The sequence below is a fragment of the Meriones unguiculatus genome, chromosome 2, assembly GCF_030254825.1.
Source record: "Meriones unguiculatus strain TT.TT164.6M chromosome 2, Bangor_MerUng_6.1, whole genome shotgun sequence".
NCBI classification, from domain to species: domain Eukaryota; kingdom Metazoa; phylum Chordata; class Mammalia; order Rodentia; family Muridae; genus Meriones; species Meriones unguiculatus.
In genome coordinates, this window is record NC_083350.1 from 164,928,222 (window position 1) to 164,950,172 (window position 21,951).

Here is a 21,951-nt window from a genome sequence, read left to right on the forward strand (position 1 = left end):
CCCACACCCACCTTTGGAGTCATATAGTATGACAAAATGAGATTACTCTTTCCCTGACCTGTTGAGAATCAGTCCTTCCAAAACTTGCACTTGGCATCTAGACTGGTAAGGGTTACAGGTGTGGGCATAGGCTTGTCTGCAGTGTTCACTCACTGCCTACCTTTCACCTGACTTAGCTCCTGGAAGTGGCTTCAGTTGTGGATGTAAATGTGTTTTTGTTTTGATCCCAGGTGTAGGATATGGGACTGATTTCAAATTGTCTACAGCTTGCCTTGTGCAGGCTCTGGAGAAAGGCCTTTGCCAGCTGCGGATAGTTTAAATCTGAGGACTCTGGAGAGGGAATAGATGGCAGGGGCCCAGAGAGAGAAGGAAGCTCAGTGAAAGGATGATGGTGCTGCAACTCCCCACCCCCCACTGCTCCTTATGGCTGTTGATGCAGTTTGATGAGCACAAGTTGGAGATATCCTGAAATGAAGATTGAACTTCCCCCAAGGAACCCATCAACCCTAGCAAACAGGAAGTAGCTAAGGAAAGCTACAACCCTTCTCTCCACTAAATGTTCCTTCCTCCCTACCCCGGTGTTGAGGTGTTGGAAGGGATTGGGGTGGAGAAGGGAGGAAGAGGCATAAGAAACCAAAATAAAACAGAATAAAAAGTAAAGCTAACAGACTTCTGCCCACTCTTCCCCAGGCCCAGGGGAATCACAGCTGTTTCACTTCCTTCCTTCTCAGTGTCACGGTCCCCCACCCTCACATTTTTCTGGTATCCTTTACTTCCTTAGCGGATTTTGGAAACCCGTTCTGTTTTTCTCTTTGGGATTGTCTGTTCGTATTCTGACAGTTTCCTTCCCTGAATCACACAGCCTCCACTCGGCCAGCCACCGTGCTCAGAAGCTCCGATGTACAGTCCTTGATGTTGGAAGAAGCATTACACATTATTTATTAGTTCATTCACTCTTGAAATGGTAATGGTGACAGCGTCAGTGTCCATGGACTCCAAGTTCTTTTTTTGTCATTTGGAGACTTTAAGGCACACGAACAGTATTCACTGAAAATAAAATTCAAAGCAGCAGCAGTAGCAGTGGGTTCTTTGGTTTAAAGATCGTGTCAATGAATAGCTTCATGGTTCAAGCAGGGGTCAAGGCCACAGACTCTTTGAGTGAAGAACTACAAAGCAAAGCTGCTCTCTATGTGCAGGCACCATCTGCAGCCCTGACTCACAGGAGTCAAGAGGGAGCTGAAACATGACTCACCTGTCACAGACAGGTTTCCCAGAGTCGCCGCCAGCAGAGGCTGCCTGCATGGTCTGTCTGCCTTAACTCTGAAGTTGAATATCCTCTCACAGGAGTTAGTGCTACATACAACATGCAGAAAATAATTATTCTAATGTTGTTGGTTGGCAACCATGTTCCTGGGGCTGACTTAGGGTCACAGTGCTGGCCCCATGGCACATTCCAAGAACCTGAATAGCATTAGCACAGAGATGATTTTCCTGAGAATGCAATTAATTGTAAGGGAGTTGTGTGCTGCTCACACAACCGTGGCCAGTTTTCACCTGGACATTCTGGTTGGGCCTGAGGTTGTATTTGAGAATCTGAGATAGCTGTTGCCTCAGGAGCTTCTCTGAAGTTTTCTGTCATTCTTACTGGGCATCTAGCTTCTAAGTCAGAAACCCATGTTTTAGAGACACAGACCAATTCCTCTCCAGTGACGATGAGGATGCTGATAGAGAACTCCTATTCTTGGGTTTGGGTGTTTTTTTTTTTTTTTTAATGACTGAAATATTTTCTAGAGTCCTTTGAGAAAGTTGTTATAAATGCATTGTAATACCACACGACACAGGCTGAAGCCACCGTTCTCCGATCAGCCAGGCTTTAATCAAGGGCAGGATAAAGGAAAAAAAAAATCTTACATTTTCAAAAGATGTGGCAAGTAGAGCACACGATGACTTTTTGACAGTTAATCATCATACTGTTAAAACTGCATGGCAGTTGGAATTACATAAGAACCAATTCTGGCTTTCACTTCCTCTTGAAATTCTATAATCTGGGGGTTCTCAGCTTTTTTTTTTTTTCTTCAGAAAACAAAATTTCAGGAAAGCCAGAAAGTAAAGGTCATGATTGGTGATCTCCAGATTATGGGACCTTCTGACTGGAAGAGCTCAGTTTTGCTGTCTGCAGGTTCACAGACTTTCGTTAAATCCTACACGAGGGGGCCTGGGGATTCAGTGCACCTGAACCCCAGGCCACTCCTGTCACTAGCCACTACACTGGCTACCCCTCTTTACCGCTTTTGCAAATCTGAGGCAGTGCTTTTAAAATGCTTCTACCAAGTCCTCCTTCCAGTTCTCTGTAGCTTTCTCTTTTCCTGTGTTGTGGGCCACAGGCAGTCCTGATTTCAGGTGTACCAGGAAGGGTTAGACAGGAAGCAGTGCTGACAGGCTCGGCTAGTTCACACGCCTGGGGAATCATGGGAGCAGATGGGTCCCCACCTGCTCCTGGATGCTGGCTCACCTCCACCAGTGTGAGACGTGATGGGTTGGTGGTGCCAACAGAGGTTCTTCTTCACTTGCAAATGTATTTTGAGTACCTACTTTTTGTACACTTTTTTTTTTTTTAATTTTCATTTGAAGAATGGCCTAGAATTTACCTTAGCAATGTTTTAGTTAGGGTTTCTATTGTTTTGATAAAACATATCCAAGGCATCTTGAGGAGTAAAGGATTTATTTCTCTTTCTCTTATGCTTCCACACCAGACTCCATCACTGAAGGAAGTCAGGGCAGGAATTCAAGCATGGCAGATACCTGGAGACAGGGAGGGGCTGATTAAGAGGCCATGGAGGAGCATGGCTTATTGTCTTCATCAGCCTCCTTTCTTTTAACACCCAGGACCATTAGCCCAGGGATGGAATTGCCCACAGGGTGCTGGGCCCTCCCACATCAATCATTAATAAAGAAAATTGCCCACAGGCAAATCTGGTGGGTGCATTTTCTCAATTGAGGTTCCCTCTTTCAAAGTGACTCCAGCTTGTGTCAAGTTGGCATAAAACTAGCCAGCACAGCACTTCCTTACCTGCCAGAACTGTTACATAAAAGCTTAACACGCGTCTCTTGTAGAGAACAAAGATAACTCTAAAGCCATCACTTCTAGCTGCTGTGATGTTAGCTCAGTCACCTCACTGAGGGGGCACTGAACTCTAACAAAGTTCAGGGCCAATCTGAATTCTTTTGTCACTTAGGGCTTTGAAGGAGAGTGTGGCACCATGGAAGGGCCTCAAGATCTCTGGCCTCTAACCATGACTCTTCTGATTTTGGAAAATGGGAGAGGTATTTTCCCAGGTGACAGCTGGCAGTCAGACAGTAAATAGTCCTGTGCCACTAATGACAACCTATAGCATAGACAGGGGTTTAGATAAAATGTTTGCCCTCCACCTTGGACAAGGTGACTTGGCTCACTGAGGTATGGTGGATGTACCATGCTAAAAGTTTTATGCCATCTGTACACAGAAGATGTCTCAAGCAGGAAAATGAAGCAGAACATTTATTTTTTGAAAAAATTTTATTAAAAAATTAAAGTGAGTGTTGGGGGTGGGAAAAGACAAAAACAAAACCAAGAAAAACCAAACCCACACAACCAACACATGCTTTTAGAGTAGCAAGCATGTGACATTGGTTATAAAGGCTTCCCAACTACTGATCTAGTCTTTCATATCAGTCACAGTCAAGAAGGGCTTCCAAGGGAAGCCATATGTAAACAGGTCATCCGTACTATGGTAAGAACTAGCTATGTGAGAACCTCAACTGAAGGCATGAGAGCGACCAAACCTCAGGAGTGCGTCCACATGGATTTAGAGTTCTGGTTTTAAACGTGTGTGCAGAGGTTGTGGGAACAAACAGTAGAGACCAATGGTGGCAGCAGAGGGTGGCCTTAAAGCACCTTTAGATCCTGGACCCTCTTCTACAATTCGAGGCAGCAATCTTCAAATTCTGAAAAGATGAGGTTGTTCAACTATGGATTCTCTAGCTGTGTTGGAGATGAGTGCAACAGGTGATTCTGTGTAAACTAGTCAGCTGCCCAGCTTGAAGATATTCAAGCAATTCCGACCTCCTAAATATAAAAGAACTCTTATGAAAGCCACTGTACTTTTGTCAGCTCAGGATGAGGCAGGTGGGAGGCAGTCCTGAGCAATCTGTCAAGAGCTGTTCAGGAAGTAAATAGCATAGAGTTGATTTGAGATCACAGAACAACCTCCGAATTACTAACAGGCCAACCCCATTTATCACAGTTCAGTGAACTTTCTTTCATCAGGGCCAGACAGGAAGCTGCCATTTAAACAGAATAGAGGACAGTTGTGGGTCCTGACTTGGGAAGACATATGAATAAAACATCTATTAAAAAAACTTTATTAAACATAGAGCACTATGCCCAAATAACTTCCCAGGGTTACAAAAGCCTCCTGGAGCCTTACTGACAGCATGTAGATATTGTGACATTGATTCCAAGGTTCCCATTATCTGCAAAGAGGTGTGCTATGGCTGTGTCAAAAACAAGGCAGTCACTGTTCATGATGGCTGCAGCCACACCGTCATGAATGGACCGGGGTGTGGCCTCCCAGGTCAGCCTCCGCCGGTTCCCATTCAACTCCAGTCTGTAGGCAAAGTTCTCAGCTTGCTTACGGGTGCCGATGAGGAGGACGATGGCAAAGAACTGTTGGTGACCTTCGTACTTCTCTTGCTTTTCAAGTACCAGCATGAAGTGGTGCCCAAAACAGGACTGCATCATCACCCAGTCCACAGCCCCTGGCAGGTTAATGTCTGTAGCTAGAAAGACTATGTCCTCTCCCTGAAGGGTAGTGATACTCTTGTGGGCATGCATGAGATGAGACATCACGGCTTCCAGGGACCCCTGCCACTTGCAGGAGGCCCCAGGGCAGGGGCAGGAATAGGGACGGTATTCACAGATGTCTTCATGCTCTGGTTTCTCTGTATGGTGTAGAGTCAGGGAACAGCCCGTGGTAGCATACTGCGGAAACAGAAAGCAACATACTGCATCATCATACGGCATTGTCTCAAAACCTTGGTGCCAACAGCTACGCATACCTACCCCCACCCAGGTTTCCCGGGCTCAGATTCTTCATCTAAACTACTTTTGTTTAAAGAGTGTCAAATATTTCAGACAAGTCTCAATTTCTACTCATTGTCAATAGCATTGTGCATAAAGTCAGGGCACTGGTTTCTAGACCCTCATCCCGACAATGGTCAAGGATGAGAACTACCATTCTTAAGTATGTCAAACAAAACTACTGAGATAACAGGGTCCCTTTCTCATTTTTGATAACCCCTGAGTCCTTTTAAGAATTTAACTGCTTGGAAGTGGGGTGGACAAGGAATACTGGACCACCTGCAGGCTTTTCCTATGAATAGATGACTTGAAAATGGCACAGCCTTGCTCTACTCCTTGACTTAGACTGATGGCAGGTCAACCTGTCAGTGGAGAAGGTTCCCTGTTCTGGCCTGCTAGGGTGGCCAAGCATGAGTGGAAGAGTCTAGGAGGGTGGAACAGGCTTGCTGTCTCCTTTGTATCCACTGCCCTGCAAGTGTTGTTCCTACGAGTTTTTGTTTTGTTTGTAAAGAAATCACATTCGAGACTGCCTTCTTAGTAGAGGCTAAGGTGAAGTGGACCCACCCTCTCCTTAAAGACCACTAAGTCTTCCTAAATTAGTTCCCTGTGGTCAAGCACACATCTCTTCCTGATGAAGTTGGTGAAGTCCTCATTCCAGGCTGGGAAAGGGGGAGCTGAATGAACTTCTAAACACAGTCTGTCTTTCAGATACTTCCTTACTACTACAGAGAAACAAAATCTTTCCCTTCCTATTCTCAGTAGATCCATCATGTCCATCTTGAAAGAAGCCCACACTAAAAGAAACTGGAGTATTTCAGCTCCCAACTTTTGTAAGAATGACAATGGTAATGCCAGTTGCCAGAGGGAGGGAGGGTCAGCCCACAACAGATGTCTATCCAGTGCTCTGACTGTGGTCACAGAATTAAGAAATGGCAACCACTCTTTATAGGTAAAGGGAGGAGTTAGCCTCTGATCTTTGAAGCACAGGATGGCAGAGAGACTGTCTAGGTTACTGCACTTACTCTCCAGTCCTCCACTCGAGCATGCAGGCACCAAAGAAGGGACTGCATCAGGCTGTCTTCCTAAGATATTAAGAGAAAAAAAAGAAAGCAAAGCCACCACCGACCTCACAGCTGTTTCCGCTTCTCCATACCCTGACTTACAAGCCCCTTATCACCACAGGTTGAATTGAGTTCTCCCTACAGCATGTCTTTCTAGCAACCAGGGGGTCTTGAATATCTTCTCCACTCAGGCCACCAGAGCTGGGGTCTGCAAGAGGATACAGAAGCCAAGACAACAATAGCTTCTCTCCACAGGGAACTCAAAGAAAGACACTGGAAGAAATGCAGAGCATGGGAGAGGTATGAGGGTATGTCTGTATGCCAGAGATCTGGAGGCTGGGACAGAAGGACTGCGTGTTTCCGGCTCTCTCTGAAATACAGAACTCTTTCAAAAAACAAAATAACAACAACAACAATAAAATCTCAAAACAAAACAAACAGACAAACAAACAAACAAAAAGCAAAAAAGTAGCTCATGCCTCCAGCACCTTGGCTGAATTATTACTGTGTTTCTGGTTTGCTGACAGGAATTGCTTGTTCACAGGTCAGAACCGTCGACTAACTTTAAAAGTTCAGGTAAAAAGAAGGTCTTGGTCAGAAAGAGAAATAGATTTACCCATTTCTATTTACATTCGGTGCTCTCAAGTTTTCAAAGCTTTATAAAGAAGTCCCTATGAACTGTTTTAGATCTGGGGTGTGGGAAGGACATGGAGCCTCCTGGTGGTCTCCCGTGGACGGTGGGTGAGGCCCTTCAGTCCAGAGTTTTTAAAGCACACATAAACACAACAAAAAATAGCAAGACATTCTCAGAGCCTGGCTCAGTGTCTGCATGGGAAAATGGCTTAGAATGGGCTGTTGACCTTAGTTGCCAGGATGAATGCCAGGAATGAAGCGAAGTCTGGCAAAGGCATCCAGAAGAGCACCTTCTGAGACCCCCACAGCCCCAGTCCACTGCGCCTCCCAGAGCCAACGTCTAGAGCCAGAGTTTCTGTCACCAGCTTCGCTTGGGAACTTGCCCTGTTCAGGCAGCAACATTTATGTGCTGTTACTTGGTTTTCACACACGCAACTCTTCTTCAGGGTCACTCCCCAAGCTACATACAGGGAGAATAGGCGTTTCCTTGTACACGTGTGGACAATGGCCTCCTGAGAAGAACCTGCTACCGGCTCTACCAACTCAAACATGTTTTTAAAGCCTTGGGTGTTTTACTCTGTTTCTTCTAACCCAGCTGAACTTCAAGATCAACCTATTTCTCTCATTTCACCCCTGCGGTAGATTTTTAGGACCACTGAGGCCATTTCTGTGGTAAATGGATTAAAGATGATTCCAAGAAGAGAGTGTTCAAACCTTTTTTTGTTTTTGTGGTGCCTGTTTAACTCCTGTCACACCCCATTGTCTGGCTTACCTATGCTGTGTATGCTCCCACCTGACACAGTCAATGATCTAGGACCAGCTGAAGCAAATGATTCTCTTCCTGACATTTGGGGTGACATTTCTGTTTACAGGCCTGGTTCTTTCCTATGCCCAAGTGCAGTTGAGAGGGGCCCCTGGGCTCCTTTGCAGAGAGGCTTCTGTGTCCTGGGACACACCCACAGCTATAAATGAGATTTCTCCTTTGGGAAAGATGTGCTCATTTCTCCCAAAGGGTGGGGTTATTTTTAAATAAACCTCTCTAAAGAAGAGGAAAAAGAGGCATAGAAGAAAAAAGAAAAAAAGAGACGAGGGAGGCCAAGCTCAAAGCTAATCAATGTGGGGAGGACAGAAGGAGAAAGATGTGGATATCACACCTAGGACATCTTTGTAGCATTCTGTCTGGTGCTGCCACGCAAAAATCTTGTGCAAACATGTTCTGCCACTGAAATACTGCGTGAACCTGCGGCTTTGTGTTTAAGTCTTTGCAGAAAGCAGTAAATAGTTCCCATTCTTTCCTGGGCATGAGGTTTAAAGGCTGTATTTAAGGTGGAATTTAGGTAGGGTTTTCCTTTTTGGCACAGAAATCCTTTCATAAAGAAATACAGGACCTCTTCACACACAAATACATATAATGAGACACTACGGAGTACTGAACACTAGACATCATTCATTTACCTAATAAACAGTAATACTATTTGTTCATAAAATGAAGCTATGAGCTAAATACTCTTCCCTCAGCCAGACTGCTAAGGAAGGTTGTGTGCTGTAGGTTTAGACCCAGTCATTTAATCTGTTTCATTAAATTTGATTTTGTGTAATCGCAGAATGACAAGCTGAACACCAACAATTGGTCATCAAGTACAACGAGGTGCCAAGAGCTCCATGGCAGAAGTAGGCTCCTCTGGGGCTCTGTGAGGTAACCGCCCTGCCTCCATCTGTTTACCTCCAAGGAAACAGCTCAACCTCATTAGCAGGATATACACCAGTGTCTCAAATGAGAAAGTTAAGGAAAAAAAAAAAGATACTAAACTATAACCGATAATCTACTGTTGTATGTGAATCAAATTCAAGAACTGACCTTTTCCAGAGTAAGCACAAGCAAAAAGCACTTTGCTCTAATCTAAGTAAGCTGTAATGCTCATAAAATGCACAGTGATGGCTAAATACAATTGGTGGCTCTGGCCTGGGAACCCTGACTCTGCAAAGGGCGTTTCTAGGACAACCACTGAGCTCTGCATGTGCTCTGCAGATTAGAGCAGAGTCTGTGCTGGGTCTTGTTTCCTGATTACAGTAGAAGATGTCCTGGTTTTTAAGAGAGACACAAGGAGAGATTTAGGGGCCAGGCAGGGTGCCTGCAGCTTACATTTAAATGTTTAACAATATATATCTGAGTTGAAAAGTGAATTGAAAACACAAATGGAAGAAGGAACTAGAGATTCTGGATAGAGGCCATTTGGGATTTTTCTTTTTCACACTAATACTGCAATTGTTGTCTATGCTTATATCATGGAAAAGCTAAACATGTAGGAAGGAATCCAGGGGAGATGTTAACATGTTTACATTTTAAAGGATAAAAGTTTCTTATGAGGAGTTGGTTGAATGAACTGAACTTTTTCCTACTATTTTCCTAGCATACAACGTCTACATGAAAACAAACCAAGATGATTCATTTTTCCTTTTTCTCAACGTCTGAGGGACTCATTTTAGTGAAGCAACATAGTTTTGCAATGAAGAGATATGCTGTTATAAAAACAAACAAATAAACAAAAAAACAGCACTGCTTCTTTGGTCCTCATAGAAGACAGAACATTCACTGATCCTTCCAAGGTTGGAAGTCACTGTTGGTCTATGGCCTGCTTTGCCATTTCTGTCCTCTTCGGTGGCATTATTGACACTTGGACAGGTCTGATCCATTCTAGGACCCCCATCTAAAAGGTGAGTTCCAGGAATGGAATTAGCCCAATCCACCATTTTCTCACAGAGGCTCCAGGAACGGAGTGGGATGTGTGAGCTCAGCAGAAGGGATCTGCAGTTTATCATGAATGAGATCAGCAGATACCCAGGCAGCTACTTAGACGCTGTCTATCTTCTCAGCACTTCTCAGACTGCTCCAGTGGGAACTTCGGGTGAACCTACTGTAGAACGGTAAACTCAGTATGGCAGGAGTTAGGTTTATCAAGAGTAACTAGTAATCAGTGCTGGGCACCAGACGTAGGGGCCTTGTGCATATGAGGTAAATGGCACACCCTTGAACTACATGTCCAACCTTAAAATAACCATTTTTTAAAAAATGCGAGCTAATAGGGGCTGGGGGGATGATTCAGTGCTTAAAAGCCTTGGTTGCCCTTCCAGAGGACCCAGGTTCAATTTCTAGCATCCACATGGCAGCTCACACCTGTCTGTAACTCCAGTTTTAGGGGTTCTGGTACCTCACACAGACATATATGCAGGTAAAACACCAATGCACATAAAATAAAAATAAATCATGAAAACTTTTTTAGTCCTTAAAAACAAAAAGACAGCCTTCTAGCAACTCAAACTAGAGTTTTTATGATTAACATGTTTATCTGCCCTCTAAATACCACAGATTATTGCTCATCTTTTTATAGGCCTAATAATTTTGTTTAAGCTCCGATTTGCTGGTTCTATTACCTGCTCCTGGCCTACCTGGTACTTACTGGCAAATGAATAAATAGTAGGTTTATTTGCAGATGATGGACGGTCTCCCACTATGCGATTTTACTTCAACTGGAATCTTACTGTAGGTAAAAGAGGGATTCAGTAGTTTCGGATCATGTGAAAAATGTTCATATTTTTAAATATCAGAATTATAGGTTTATTCAATCTTTTTTGGTAAAGATGGTTCACATATCTATATAAATGACTAGAGTGGGGGTGTTCGTGACTCTTCTTAAATGTTCCACAGAGTAAAACAACAGCACGGCTGTTCTTCTGATGGCTGTGTGCCTCTCTTGAAATAGACCACAACCAGCGCTGGAGTATCTGTGTTTAGAATGCCGTTACTTGTGCCCTGTTTGACCCCGAGCCTGTTTACACGATTAATAATGAAAGAGTGTGTTTTTGTCAAGTTAACTACTGAACAGCAGGATAAAATTAAGCTGTCCAGCCTGTATCTGCTGAGCTCTTCCTCTAAACACCCCAGCATATCTTCCTGTATCTCCAGTGGTACATTCCTCACCTCCACTCCCGAGGCAGGCAACGACGACTATCAACCAGCAGGGCAGTAAGGGTTTCTCAGATAATAAATGACACGAGAGCATCGCTTAGCCCCAGAACCACCACCCAGTGCCATCAAACACTGCTGAGACTGAGATAGTGTTAACCTTACACAGTTTGTTTAGAAGAGGGCCATTCTAATGAAAATCTTGAGTTCACAAAACTACCCTTTGTTCCTAAGACAAAATAGATCACATACTAGCGAAGTTTCCTACTGAACGGTGGATTGGTGGAAGACTTTGGGGACGATTATTATTTCAGAGATCTGAGAACATTCTGTGTTGGAGACAGGGGCCATGTGGCCTTGTAAACTCTTTGAGGTAGCAACAGTCCATTTTTAATCCTAGAAACTTTGAGCGACAGTTGACTTTTGACCATGTGTTCCTCATCTTGTCCACAGGCAGAGTGAGCAAGCAAGCACACACTGTCACTGTGAACAGTTTTGTGAGATCCTTTTGGTGCAGACAAAGGCACTTGAACAAGCTACCAGAAGCAAAGGCTTTCTGCCATCATACTCGCAAACGGACTGACCCTTTTCAATATGCTCTCACTCTTTAATGCCAGGTTCCCACCTGCACAGTTGTGGTGACAACACTGACAAGATTGAAATAGTAATTCCTTATCAGTCTTTTATTGTCTAAAACAGCCAGATTCATCAAAAGAATTTGTAGGGTTGTTAAAGAAATCAAATACAAAGCACCCAGTGTATCTCCCAGGCATTAATACATACATACATACACATACACACACACACACACACACACACACACACACACACACATATAAATGTCCTTCCAAAGTTATCTGTTACTTAACTGAAGTTCAAATCTAACTAGGCATTTTGAATTCCATCTGGCAACTTTAGAAGAAGACCCCTCTGATAGCACAGCCATCCCTCGAAAAGCCAGTGCGTGAGTCTGCAGTGGAAGGTGACCAGAGTTTATCAGCCAAGTAGAATGAATGGAAGAAGAAACAGGTGGTTCTAAGAAAGTCGGTGCTTCAGACTGGAGTCTGTGTTGTCCAAACTGACAAATCTGAGAGTGTGCATTTCTCAGGAGGCATACTACTTGCATCTTACCTCCTTCAGGAGGAGGATAGGAGGATAAGGGGAAACAACACAGCTGTCAGGCACCTAAAAGGAAGTATTCTCTCCAGCTGGCCTCCCGGGGTCCACAGGCGCAAAGTCCAGCCACCACCCCCCCCGCCCACATGATTTCTCTTTGCCTTCTGTTTCAGGAGACCATTGCTGCTTGGCTAGCCCATCTGTCTCTACTGTTAGACGCAAGGGAGATGAACGGGGAACAGTGACACGTGAGGCAGGTAGGTGGGTCACTGAAAGGAACGGACCTGGGGCTGTAGGCAGATGTCAGGTAAGAGTGAGGTGGTTAGAATTCAATGGGTCATGAGCAGCAACCAGCTCAGGTCTGAGTTTACTCCAGGAAGCACTCAGTCCTTAGCAACACTAAGGCCATGAAGGACAACACCCAGTGATGGGGATGATGGCAAGAGATGGAACTGCAAATAAGTTTCAAGGTCTAAAGTACTTTGGCTTTACCAACGCACACTTGTCCCTTTCTCATGTACTACAGAAACCTTAGAAACAGCATCCTTAGCAAATGGTCATCTTATAGACAAAGACTCAGGTTAGTAGTACTTAAAAAAAAATCACAGCAAGGAAACGAAGCAAAAAAATGACTACCAACAGGAACCCGACTGGATAGTTGTGGTGCTGTTGGGAACTGCATGCAGCACGAAGCAGCTGTTGAACGCGACCTCAAAGACTCACCAGAACAGAAGAGCAGCCACGATGCGCAAGATCTGAAAAGCCAAGAAACAGCACGAGAAATTGCGCTTCTCATCTCTCTTGCTTTTTCTTGGTGGGGAATGTATGAGTGAAAGAAACCATTATGTTACAGGTATGTTTTCACGCAAGTTTACAGAATGGTATCATGGTTATTTTTAGGTGCATGTGTGGGGGATTGTGGGGGCATTTTGATTTTTATATCGTTTTCTGTTCAGTTATATATTTGAAAGGAATGAGTACTGTGTTTCCCCCAGAAAAAAATGTAAATAAGAGTTATAACTTAAAATGTTTAAAATAAGATATATAAAACAAAATGTATATACTTAAATGTGATGCCTTGCAAACCAGGCATTAAAATATTACAGATCCTGTACACAGTGGCACACGCTCCCTGAGACTGAGGCAAGAAGAGCGTGGCTTTGAGACCAGCCTGGGATAAACAACAAGGCTTGTCTTTCTCAATTAAAAAAGGAAGGGGGAAGGAAGGAAGGAAGGAAGGAAGGAAGGAAGGAAGGAAGGAAACGGAGAAGGAAGGAAGGAAAGAAGAAAGGAAAGGGAGAAGGAAGGAAAGGGAGAAGGAAGGAAAGGGAGAAGGAAGAAAGGAAGCAAGCAAGGAAGGAAGGAAGAAAGGAGAGGAGAGAAAGAAAAATAGATTACAGAAATTGGAAGAATGAAAAAAAATTCTCATCCTGAAACACCAATGAACTAATGTCAGGGCCGTGTCACCCAGCTCATAGGACTTGAAGCCCAGTGAGAGAATCTGTGGGAGGAAATAAGAGTGATTATTTTCTCTCTCACCTTTATGCCCGCCTGTAGTGACACATACCCATCATTTGCTTCTTGTGAGCTTCTAACTGTGCATGTATTTAGTGCCATGGCAGTGCTGAGCATTTTGCATGAATTATTACCACTAAACCCAACATCAGCATATTTCACAAAAGAGCTGCTGGAGCTTAGCAGAGTTACCAGCCAGCTATAGTAGGAACGGAGTGAAGATGCAAACCAGAAGGTTTGACTAGGGCCTAAACCATCACAGCCAGGGAGCCTGGTGGCGGGAGCGACTGAAGAGAGAAACTTTGCTCCCTCCAAGTTTTAAGACAGGGCACAAACTCACATGTTCACTTCAGAAATACTGTCCATTCTATCCCTACGGTAACTTTTATTCCACAGTTTCACGTATCTTAAAAGTCATTCCATAAGATCTTTACCAAACTGGACGTGAATAAGTTGGCCAATTATTAAGGAACCAAAAGAAAAAGGTGTTTGATGCAAAATTAAGTACCACTAGATAATTTTCAGGAGCGCCAATAAGACCTGAATGTATCTGAAGTATGAAGACACATTTAACCAGGGAAATATCTTTAGGTTCCTTTTCTGGATGTGCAGAATGGAACTTCATTCTAATCTCCCAGGTATGATCACATATCACCAGCGGTACTTGGTGGTGGTGGGTGCTGGCATTCAGGTGAGCAAATGTATAGCCATCTTTGCCTTTCTTAAGTGCAGGCCTAATATGTTTGAGTAAGAAGTGTTTCTTAGCCTGGCCTTCATAGTCTCATCAATACGGCACTTTGTATGGGGCTTACAAGAAAGAGCTGTAAGGATCAATCAGAGACTCCAATCAGAGCTCAAGCTGGCACTTTATAGGCCACATCTGCCATACTTTTTCGTTGGCCTCTAGTCTGGCTGGAGCAAGGATAAGCTTTAGTGACAGTTTACTCCAGTTTCAGATAATGGTGACCCCGGGAAATTGTTCGGTTAATTACGTTAGAATCAACATTAAACTTCAGCACTACTATCAAAGTACTGAACTGGATGTGAGTTCTGAGTCTTCGTGTACTTTCTATCTAAGTCTCTGGGTCAACCGGGTCAATTTCAGGCAGTTGTAAAGACACTCCAAAGAAAATGACTCCTGGGAGAAATTCCGAGATTAAGAAGAAATCTTTGAAAGTCTTTTTACTGATGTGTTTCCTGGCCCAGCACAGTACCACCTGGCTTCTATTTGCAGTGGTGAGAAGGACCCTGTATGGCCCATTTAATCTGATGTCAAGGTTCTCACCACATATATATTTTCATTTTAACAGATGAACTTACTGGCTCAGGGAACTCCATGGTTAGACCATTGCCAGGACTTCTGAGAACTCAGATCTTCTGCCTTGTGTCTGGTAATTTTGTTCCCTTCACCAATTACCAGGTTCTAGGATTTTACGGTGGGAAAAATCTCTGGTGTAATCATTTAGTCCTACCCCTGCTTCTAAAGACCCACAAGTGCAAAGAATAAACCACTTTGCAAAAGTCAATTATCTAATCATTGGGACAACAGTTACAGACTATAGGTGAGCAGATAAAGGTGAAAAAAAAAGCTACAAAATCACTGCTGGGGCTGTCAGAGTTCCAAATTAGGAATGCAGAGAATGAAGTAAGAGTCTAGGCTCTGTCAACACTGCCTAAAACAGAACCAATGAAAGGCTGCCTGTCCCTAAGCAGTAGGAATCTGGCCGGTAGATATAGTGTGGCTATTAGTGCTGGCTCTATGTTTGAATTTGGCCAAAGTTGAAAGAGAGAGTGATCAGGGGTTGAGATTTGATATCAAAAGTCCAGTTTCTCATTTGTTTTCTCCCCTCCCCCCTTTTTCTTCTCCTACAAATGCCTGGCATGGCTGCCTCCACATTCCCAGCTCTTAGGCAAGAGTAAAGGCTGTCCGCTGGTTTGTTTTTGTGACACAGACTCTAACTATCCTGATCCAGCTGGACTCTGTGCTCAGGTGATCCCACTCCGTTTGTGCTGCCCTCTTTGCAGGGGCCTGAGCTCCCCAGCCTCTCTTCTTCTATAACAGCAGTTCTCAACCTGGGGGCAGAACAACCTTTTCACAGGGATCACCTCAGACCACTGGAAAACACAGATATTTACCTTATGATTTGTAACAGTAAGAAAAGAACAGTTATAAAGTAGAAACTAAATAATTTTGTGGTTAGGGGCCATGACAGGGATTAAAAGGTCACGGGGGTCAGGTCTGAGAGTTAGGAATGTTGAGAACTGCCCCTCTACAGTTTTCCCCAGCCCTGGAGGCTATTTGTGTCTGTTACTTTTCTCCCTTGGACTCCTAGTCGCTGGGAGTATTGGGAAAGTTTGTCTCAACTAGAACGCCCAGCACTATTCCTTTAAAGAGTACACTAGGTTGTCTCACTGTATCTTTTTCAAGAAGCAACACTGTTGCAGTCTAACCTCAGAAAAGACTTATTTATCGTGCTGAGGTTTTCAAATTCAGTGATGATATGCAGGCATATTAGAGGAATTTCAGAGAAGACAAAAATGGGAAACATGTCATATAATGATATAAGTAGACTAGAGAGGTTTAGTATTTCCAACATGGAGGAGAGAAACTCCTGGGGGATACCAAAACACTAATGAGGAGACAGTGATATAGCTGACTGATGTCACCCAGCAGGTAACAGGTGAAGCCCACCAAGCTGATGGCCTGAGTTTAATCCCTTACCACCAAGCCTAACCTGGGTGATGGAAGGAGAGAACTGAGTTTCTCAAGCTGTCCTATAAGCCCCACCTCAAAGTGTGCCGACACACATAACTAATAAAAATACATTGAAATATACTATTGAGTGGTGAAAAGTGCTGACACGTCAACCTTCACATTGCTCCCTATACCCACTCTCCACTGAGATACAGAACAGACTGTCAAAAGTTCTCAGCTACAGATGAAGAAAGGATGGAAAACAACCTAAGTGAGCAATGTTTTGATACGAGCCTTAAAGAGGAAATCTGAGTCAATTTATGTAGTCTCCTATATCAAAGGCATTTAACATTTAATTATGTGGCCTCACACTTTCCATAAGGGTACCTATTTGTCAACACATCTATTCCTTAAATTCCAACAGTTCAAAGCTAAACATTGGACGGTGTCACGTGATAAGCTTCTACAGTACGATGACTTGGTTACTAGTTTCTTTTTTTTTTTCCAGAAAATATTTTTTTTTTTTTTTTTGGTTACTAGTTTCAGTCTTGAATTTTAACTTGGAAGCTTGGAATCTAAGTTCTGATTCAACATTCCCATGTAGTAAGGAGTACGCCAAAGACAAGGTAATTAACACTTAACAAGCCTACAGACCTGAGGTTCCTCACCTGAAGATGAGGCAAACTAATAAATGCTGCCTCCTGGCAAGTTAGTTGGTACAAAGAAGGAACGTAAAACATTCCACACAGCCTCCCTATTTTTCACGGATTGAAAACTAATTTCCTTAGAAGTCAGGCAGCCGGGCCCTTCATTCAGAGATGAGGACTCAAAGCTTCCTCTGCCCCACTCCTGAGACTCTGGGCATTGAATACTCAGCACTATCCTTGCACCAGTTAGCTCACAGAAAGACCGAGTGGAGACAGTGACAAGGCAGTCAGTCCCCAGGGGTTCCAGGAGCCTCAGGTGACAGGCTAAAAAAGCTAGGTACACAGACCCTCCTTGTTTTGAATCTGACGCAGGACTTACTCCTTAATATTTCTCATCTCCAATGAATGGTTTTGGGAGCTGCAGCAAGTACACATCCAAATTTGGCTTACCCACACCAAGTGGCTGAGCTGCCCTGCTTAATCAGGTGAAAGAAATGTACACTCCAGATTTACACACATCTTAAATATGCGCACACAAAAGTAACCCTAACACCTCTCATAAGCTTGGTTTCTGGTCTGCAGGATAACTTGACCCAGCTGCATTCTTATGGAATAGACTGAGAAAAGTATTCACATGTGTACTTTTATTTGCAGATGATAGTATACATTAAGTGACCTGAAAAATTCCACTAGGAAACTCCTACAGCTAATAAACAGTTTCAACAAAGTAGCTGGACACAAAATTAACTCTCAGAAATCAGTAGTCCTCCCTATATACAAATGACAAACAGACTGGGAAAGAAATCAGGGAAATAACATCTTTCACAATAGCATCAAATAACATCGAATGTTTTGGGGTAACTCTAACCAACCAAGTTAAAGAGTTGTATGATAAAAACTTTAAGGCAATGAAGGAAGATACTGAAGAAGATACCAGAAGATGGAAAAGATCTCCCATGCTCATGGCTTGGTAGAATCCTCAGCTTCCTCTGGAAACACACACACACAAAACAAAACAAAACAAAACAAAACAAAAAAACCCAAAAAACAACAAAAAAACCATGATAGCTAAAGCAATCCTGAATAAGGAAAGAAATGCCGGAGGTATTACCACTCCCAATTTCAAGTTGTACTGCAGAGCTACCTCATAAAAAACAACATGGCAGTGGCACAAAAACAGAGACGTTGATCAACAAAATGGAATTGAAGATTCAGACACAAATCCACATATCTACTGACATTTAAGTTTTGATAAAGAGACCAGAAATACACACTGGAAAGACGGCACCGTCAACAAATGGTGCTTGTCCCACTGGATATCTGTATGTAGAAGTATGCAAATAGATCCATACTTAACACCCTGCACACAACTCAACTGCAGGTGGATCAAAGATCACAACATGAGACCAGATACACTCAATTTGATAGACGAAGAAGTGTGGAATAGCGTTGAACTCATTGGCACAGGAAAAGAATTTCTGAACTCAACACCATTAGCACAGGCACTAAGATCAACAATCAATAAATGGGAACTCATGAAACTGACAAGCTTCTGCACCAAGGAACAAAGCAGCAGCCTACAGGATGGGAAAAGATTTTCATCTACTCCACATCTGACAGAGGGCAAATACCCAAAATATATGAAGAACTCAAGAAGCTAGACATTAACAAACTAATCCAATTTTAAAAAAATGGGGTTCAGATCTAAACACAGAATTCTCAACAGAGGAAGGAAACTCAAATGGCTGAGAAACATTTAAAGAAATGTTCAGCATCCTTGGCCATCAGGGAAATGTAAATCAAAATGACTTTGAGATTTCACCTTACTCCTGCCAGAATGGCTAAGTTCAATAACACAAGTGACAGTGCATGCTGGTGAGGATAGGGAATAAAAATAACACCCATCCTCTGTTGGTGGTAATGTAAATCTGTACAGCCACTGTGGAAGTCAGTGTGGTGGTTCCTCAGGAAGATGGGAACTGATGCTTCCTCCTACCACAAAGACGCTTGTTCAAACATGTTCACTGCTTCTCTATTCATAGTGGCCAGAAACTGGAATCAATCTAGATGTCTCCCAACAGAAGAATGGATAAAGAAAATGTGGTACATTTACACAATGGAGTATTACTTAGTCATCAAGAAGAAAGAAACCTGAAGGTAAATGAAACTAGGAAAAAAACCAAACACCCCGAGTGACTCACAGGGGATGGAGGACAGGCACACAGACACAGAACATGAACCAGGACTATAGGGCTCTGCAAAGGGTCTTTTGTGTAAATATCACAGCTTCCAGTTTAGTGTTTTTATGGGATTCCTGAGTGTGAGAACAAGTGGGTCTCTGGCTCTTGTGCCTTCTCTTGGGCCCTTTTACTTCTGTTTGTTTTTTCTACCCATGTCTGAGGAGTTAGCTTTTTTTTTTAATCTTACTACTGTCTTCCCTTAGAAGCTTGTTCTTTTCTAATGAGTGACAGAAAGGGAACGGATCTGGATGGAAGGGGAGGTGGGAAGAGACTGAGGAGCAGAGGAAGGGAAACTGTAACCAGGATGTATTATAGGAGAAAAAAAAACAACTATTTTCAATAAAAGAGGGAAAAAGCCATGGTAATATTATATCTGAATTGCACCTGTGCTGGGTGAGTGAGTAAGCGCTGGGGATGGGGGGTGGCTGAGGGCAAGCAACCCCACAGCCTAAACCCTCATCCAAACCCTTATTTGAACAAGCTATTTTAACTGGATTAGTAGCTGGGCAGAAGAAAAAATTAAGTCACTCATTTTACTGACTTGACTCTGAAGTCTAAAATTAAACTCTCCAGTGAATTATTTTTAACTTAAAACAGCTCTTGCCCTCAAAACTAACCAACATTATGCAAAGATATGCAAGACAACTTAAACAGTTGCAGGTAGAACAATTATTTTCATAAAAAAAATCTCAGAAGTATTAGCATTATTTCCACTTGTAAGTTCAGAAAAAACTCCTTAGTAGAGGTCTAGATTATAAAGCGGCATATAAACGAGAGTGTGAGGATTTTTTAATATAGGGATTCGGTGTAGGCAACAGGATGTTGCAGTATAACCACACAATGTAGTCCTTTAAGACACGGAGGTCAAGTGTCAGACATGAAGCAGCTGAGGATTTGAAGAGCTGGTTGCTAGAGAAAAAGCATCATCTCTGTGCGGGTCTTTCACAGCTTTCAGAGACAGACATTAATGATTCTATATTTAGCTGTGAGGATATAAACACAGGTCCTAAACACAAGCCGGTGTAGACACGGAGACAAAGTCCACGAGCTTGGACTTTCCCTTGCGGTCCCTCCCGCCCCCCCCCCCCCCCCCCGAGTGTCTACGTTAAGTCCTGGTGGACTCGAGTTCATTGCACTTAGTAAAAAACAAAACAGCAGCCACAACTTCTGAGTCCTTCCCAACCCTGGGAAGATGAGAGAAGGCGTGGCTGGCAGGGTTTTCTCTGTACTCTAGTGAAGCTGGCAGAATCCCTATCTCCCCCTCCTCCTTTGTAGCTGCACTCCCAAGAGCTCTCGGGTTTTAGGTGCTGGGTCCAGGAGGACCCTTCCTGTCAAGCTTAGCGCTGGAAACCGTGCTGTTTCCTTCCTCCACCATGTCCGTGGCCAGCTTCCCTGTCCACGTTTTCGTTTAAGCTGTCCAGCCCTACTGAGCACATGCTGCAGAGGACACCGCGGCACTGGGTTGGGAGAGCTGGGGTGCTTCTTAACGTCAGCAAGTGACAACTTATCTAGAGTCGGTGCTCCGGCAAACATCAGCCCCGAGCTAGTTCCCAAAACGGACAGGTGGGCACGGAGACAATGGACAAGGTACACACGCACACGCGCGCGCACTCCCGAGGGAGAGAGGGAAAGGGGGAGACAGAGAGATAGACAGACAGACAGACACACACGGATGGAAGCAGTGACGTGCTGTTCGCCTCTTAGGGCCTCCGAGTGCGCTGGAGGGCACCAGAACCCTGTAAGGTCGCGTGGCAGCTCTGCCGGTGGTCGCCGGACTTACCTTACAGGGAAACAGAACTGCCGAGGCCACCTTCTCCATAGCCAGGTTCCTGATGCTGGGCGTCAGGGCGCCCCTGCACGTCGGGCAGCAGCTCAACTTCTGGCGGCATTGGTTACACACCAGGTGCCCGGCCTGGCACTGCAGAATGGGGGGCAGGACATAGTCGAAGCAGACCGGGCACTCGAAGAGCGAGGTCAGCTCGTGGTGCTGCGGGGACACCGGGCCGGCCCCGCCGCCGGCGCCGGGGCCTGAGATCACCGCTGCCGCGGCGGGCACCGCGGACGAGCCGGGGCCCGCAGCCGAGATGGTGGCGGCGGCAGGGGGCGCAGCCGGGGACGGAGCGTGCTGGGTCTGCGGCGGCGGCGGCTGCTTACTGCAGGGTTTGTTAGCGCTGGGGCCGGTGGAGGACGGGCGGCTCATCGCGCTCCGAACCCACCATGGACCTGCGGGCGTCTGCCTGCCGCGGGGCCGCCCGGGTTAAGGCGGTGCGCGCCCCGCGGGTGGCCGGCTCCGGGGCAACGCCACGGCGCCCAGCCCCGGAGACCCGGCGCGGACCCGACCGGCCACCGGGAGGGGCGGGGACCGGACCGCGCCGATCCTCTCGGCGGCTCCCGGAGCGGTCGACGCTCACCGGGCTCGCGGCCGTGCGGTGCCCTCCTCCGGCGGCGTTCCGGGGCGCAGAGAGCCCTGGTCCACCCGCTTCGGGAGCGGCCGCTGACGCAAGCCCCGGGGGCGCGCGCGGACGTGACGCCGAGACACGTGGACGGCCGACCCGGCGCGCTGGGACTGGCAGAGCCACCTCGCGACCCGCGCGGCTCCGCCCGGCGCCGCTGGCAGCGCGGGAGCCGTTTCCTGCTGGGCCGCCGAGTCGGTCGGTCGCCGCCGCCGCCGCCGCCGCCGCTGCCGCCGCCGCGCGGGGTCGCTTCTTCGGCGGTTGCGGAAGCCGGCAGCCCGGGGAGAGGACGTTTGCCGAATTCCGCCCCCGACCCTTCCCGCGGGACCTACGCCACACGCGCACCCGACCCCGGCCGGGAAGGCAACTGCTGCTCGGGCGGGGGCGTGGACGGAGCGCGAGTGCGCCGGGGGCGGGGACGCCGGGGACGCCGGGGCTCGGAATACCCGCGGTTCTCTGGGGTTGAGTCACTGATGCGCAGGAGAAGCTTGCGGACCAGCTGCTTGGC

At 45.4% G+C, this 21,951-nt stretch overlaps 1 protein-coding gene across 1 annotated transcript; it reads right to left on the reverse strand.

The window, feature by feature from the left end:
- Positions 1 to 3,537: 3,537 nt before the first annotated feature.
- On the reverse strand, positions 3,538 to 21,409 carry Siah2 (siah E3 ubiquitin protein ligase 2). The gene is made up of 2 exons (XM_021647636.2): positions 20,771 to 21,409; positions 3,538 to 5,020 (listed from the first exon to the last, which is right to left on the reverse strand). The coding sequence occupies exons 1-2, from the start codon at positions 21,188 to 21,190 to the stop codon at positions 4,463 to 4,465; spliced, it is 978 nt and encodes a 325-aa protein (XP_021503311.1). The 5' UTR covers positions 21,191 to 21,409; the 3' UTR covers positions 3,538 to 4,462.
- Between the last annotated feature and the right edge of the window lie 542 nt (positions 21,410 to 21,951).

Excerpts from the sequence above, each read along its gene's own strand:
- Siah2 (XM_021647636.2), bottom strand. The coding sequence starts at position 21,190 with ATGAGCCGCCCGTCCTCCACCGGCCCCAGCGCTAACAAACCCTGCAGT. Across the intron at positions 5,021-20,770 it reads CAGTTCTGTTTCCCTGTAAG|TATGCTACCACGGGCTGTTC; the intron begins GTAAGTCCGGCG and ends CTGTTTCCGCAG.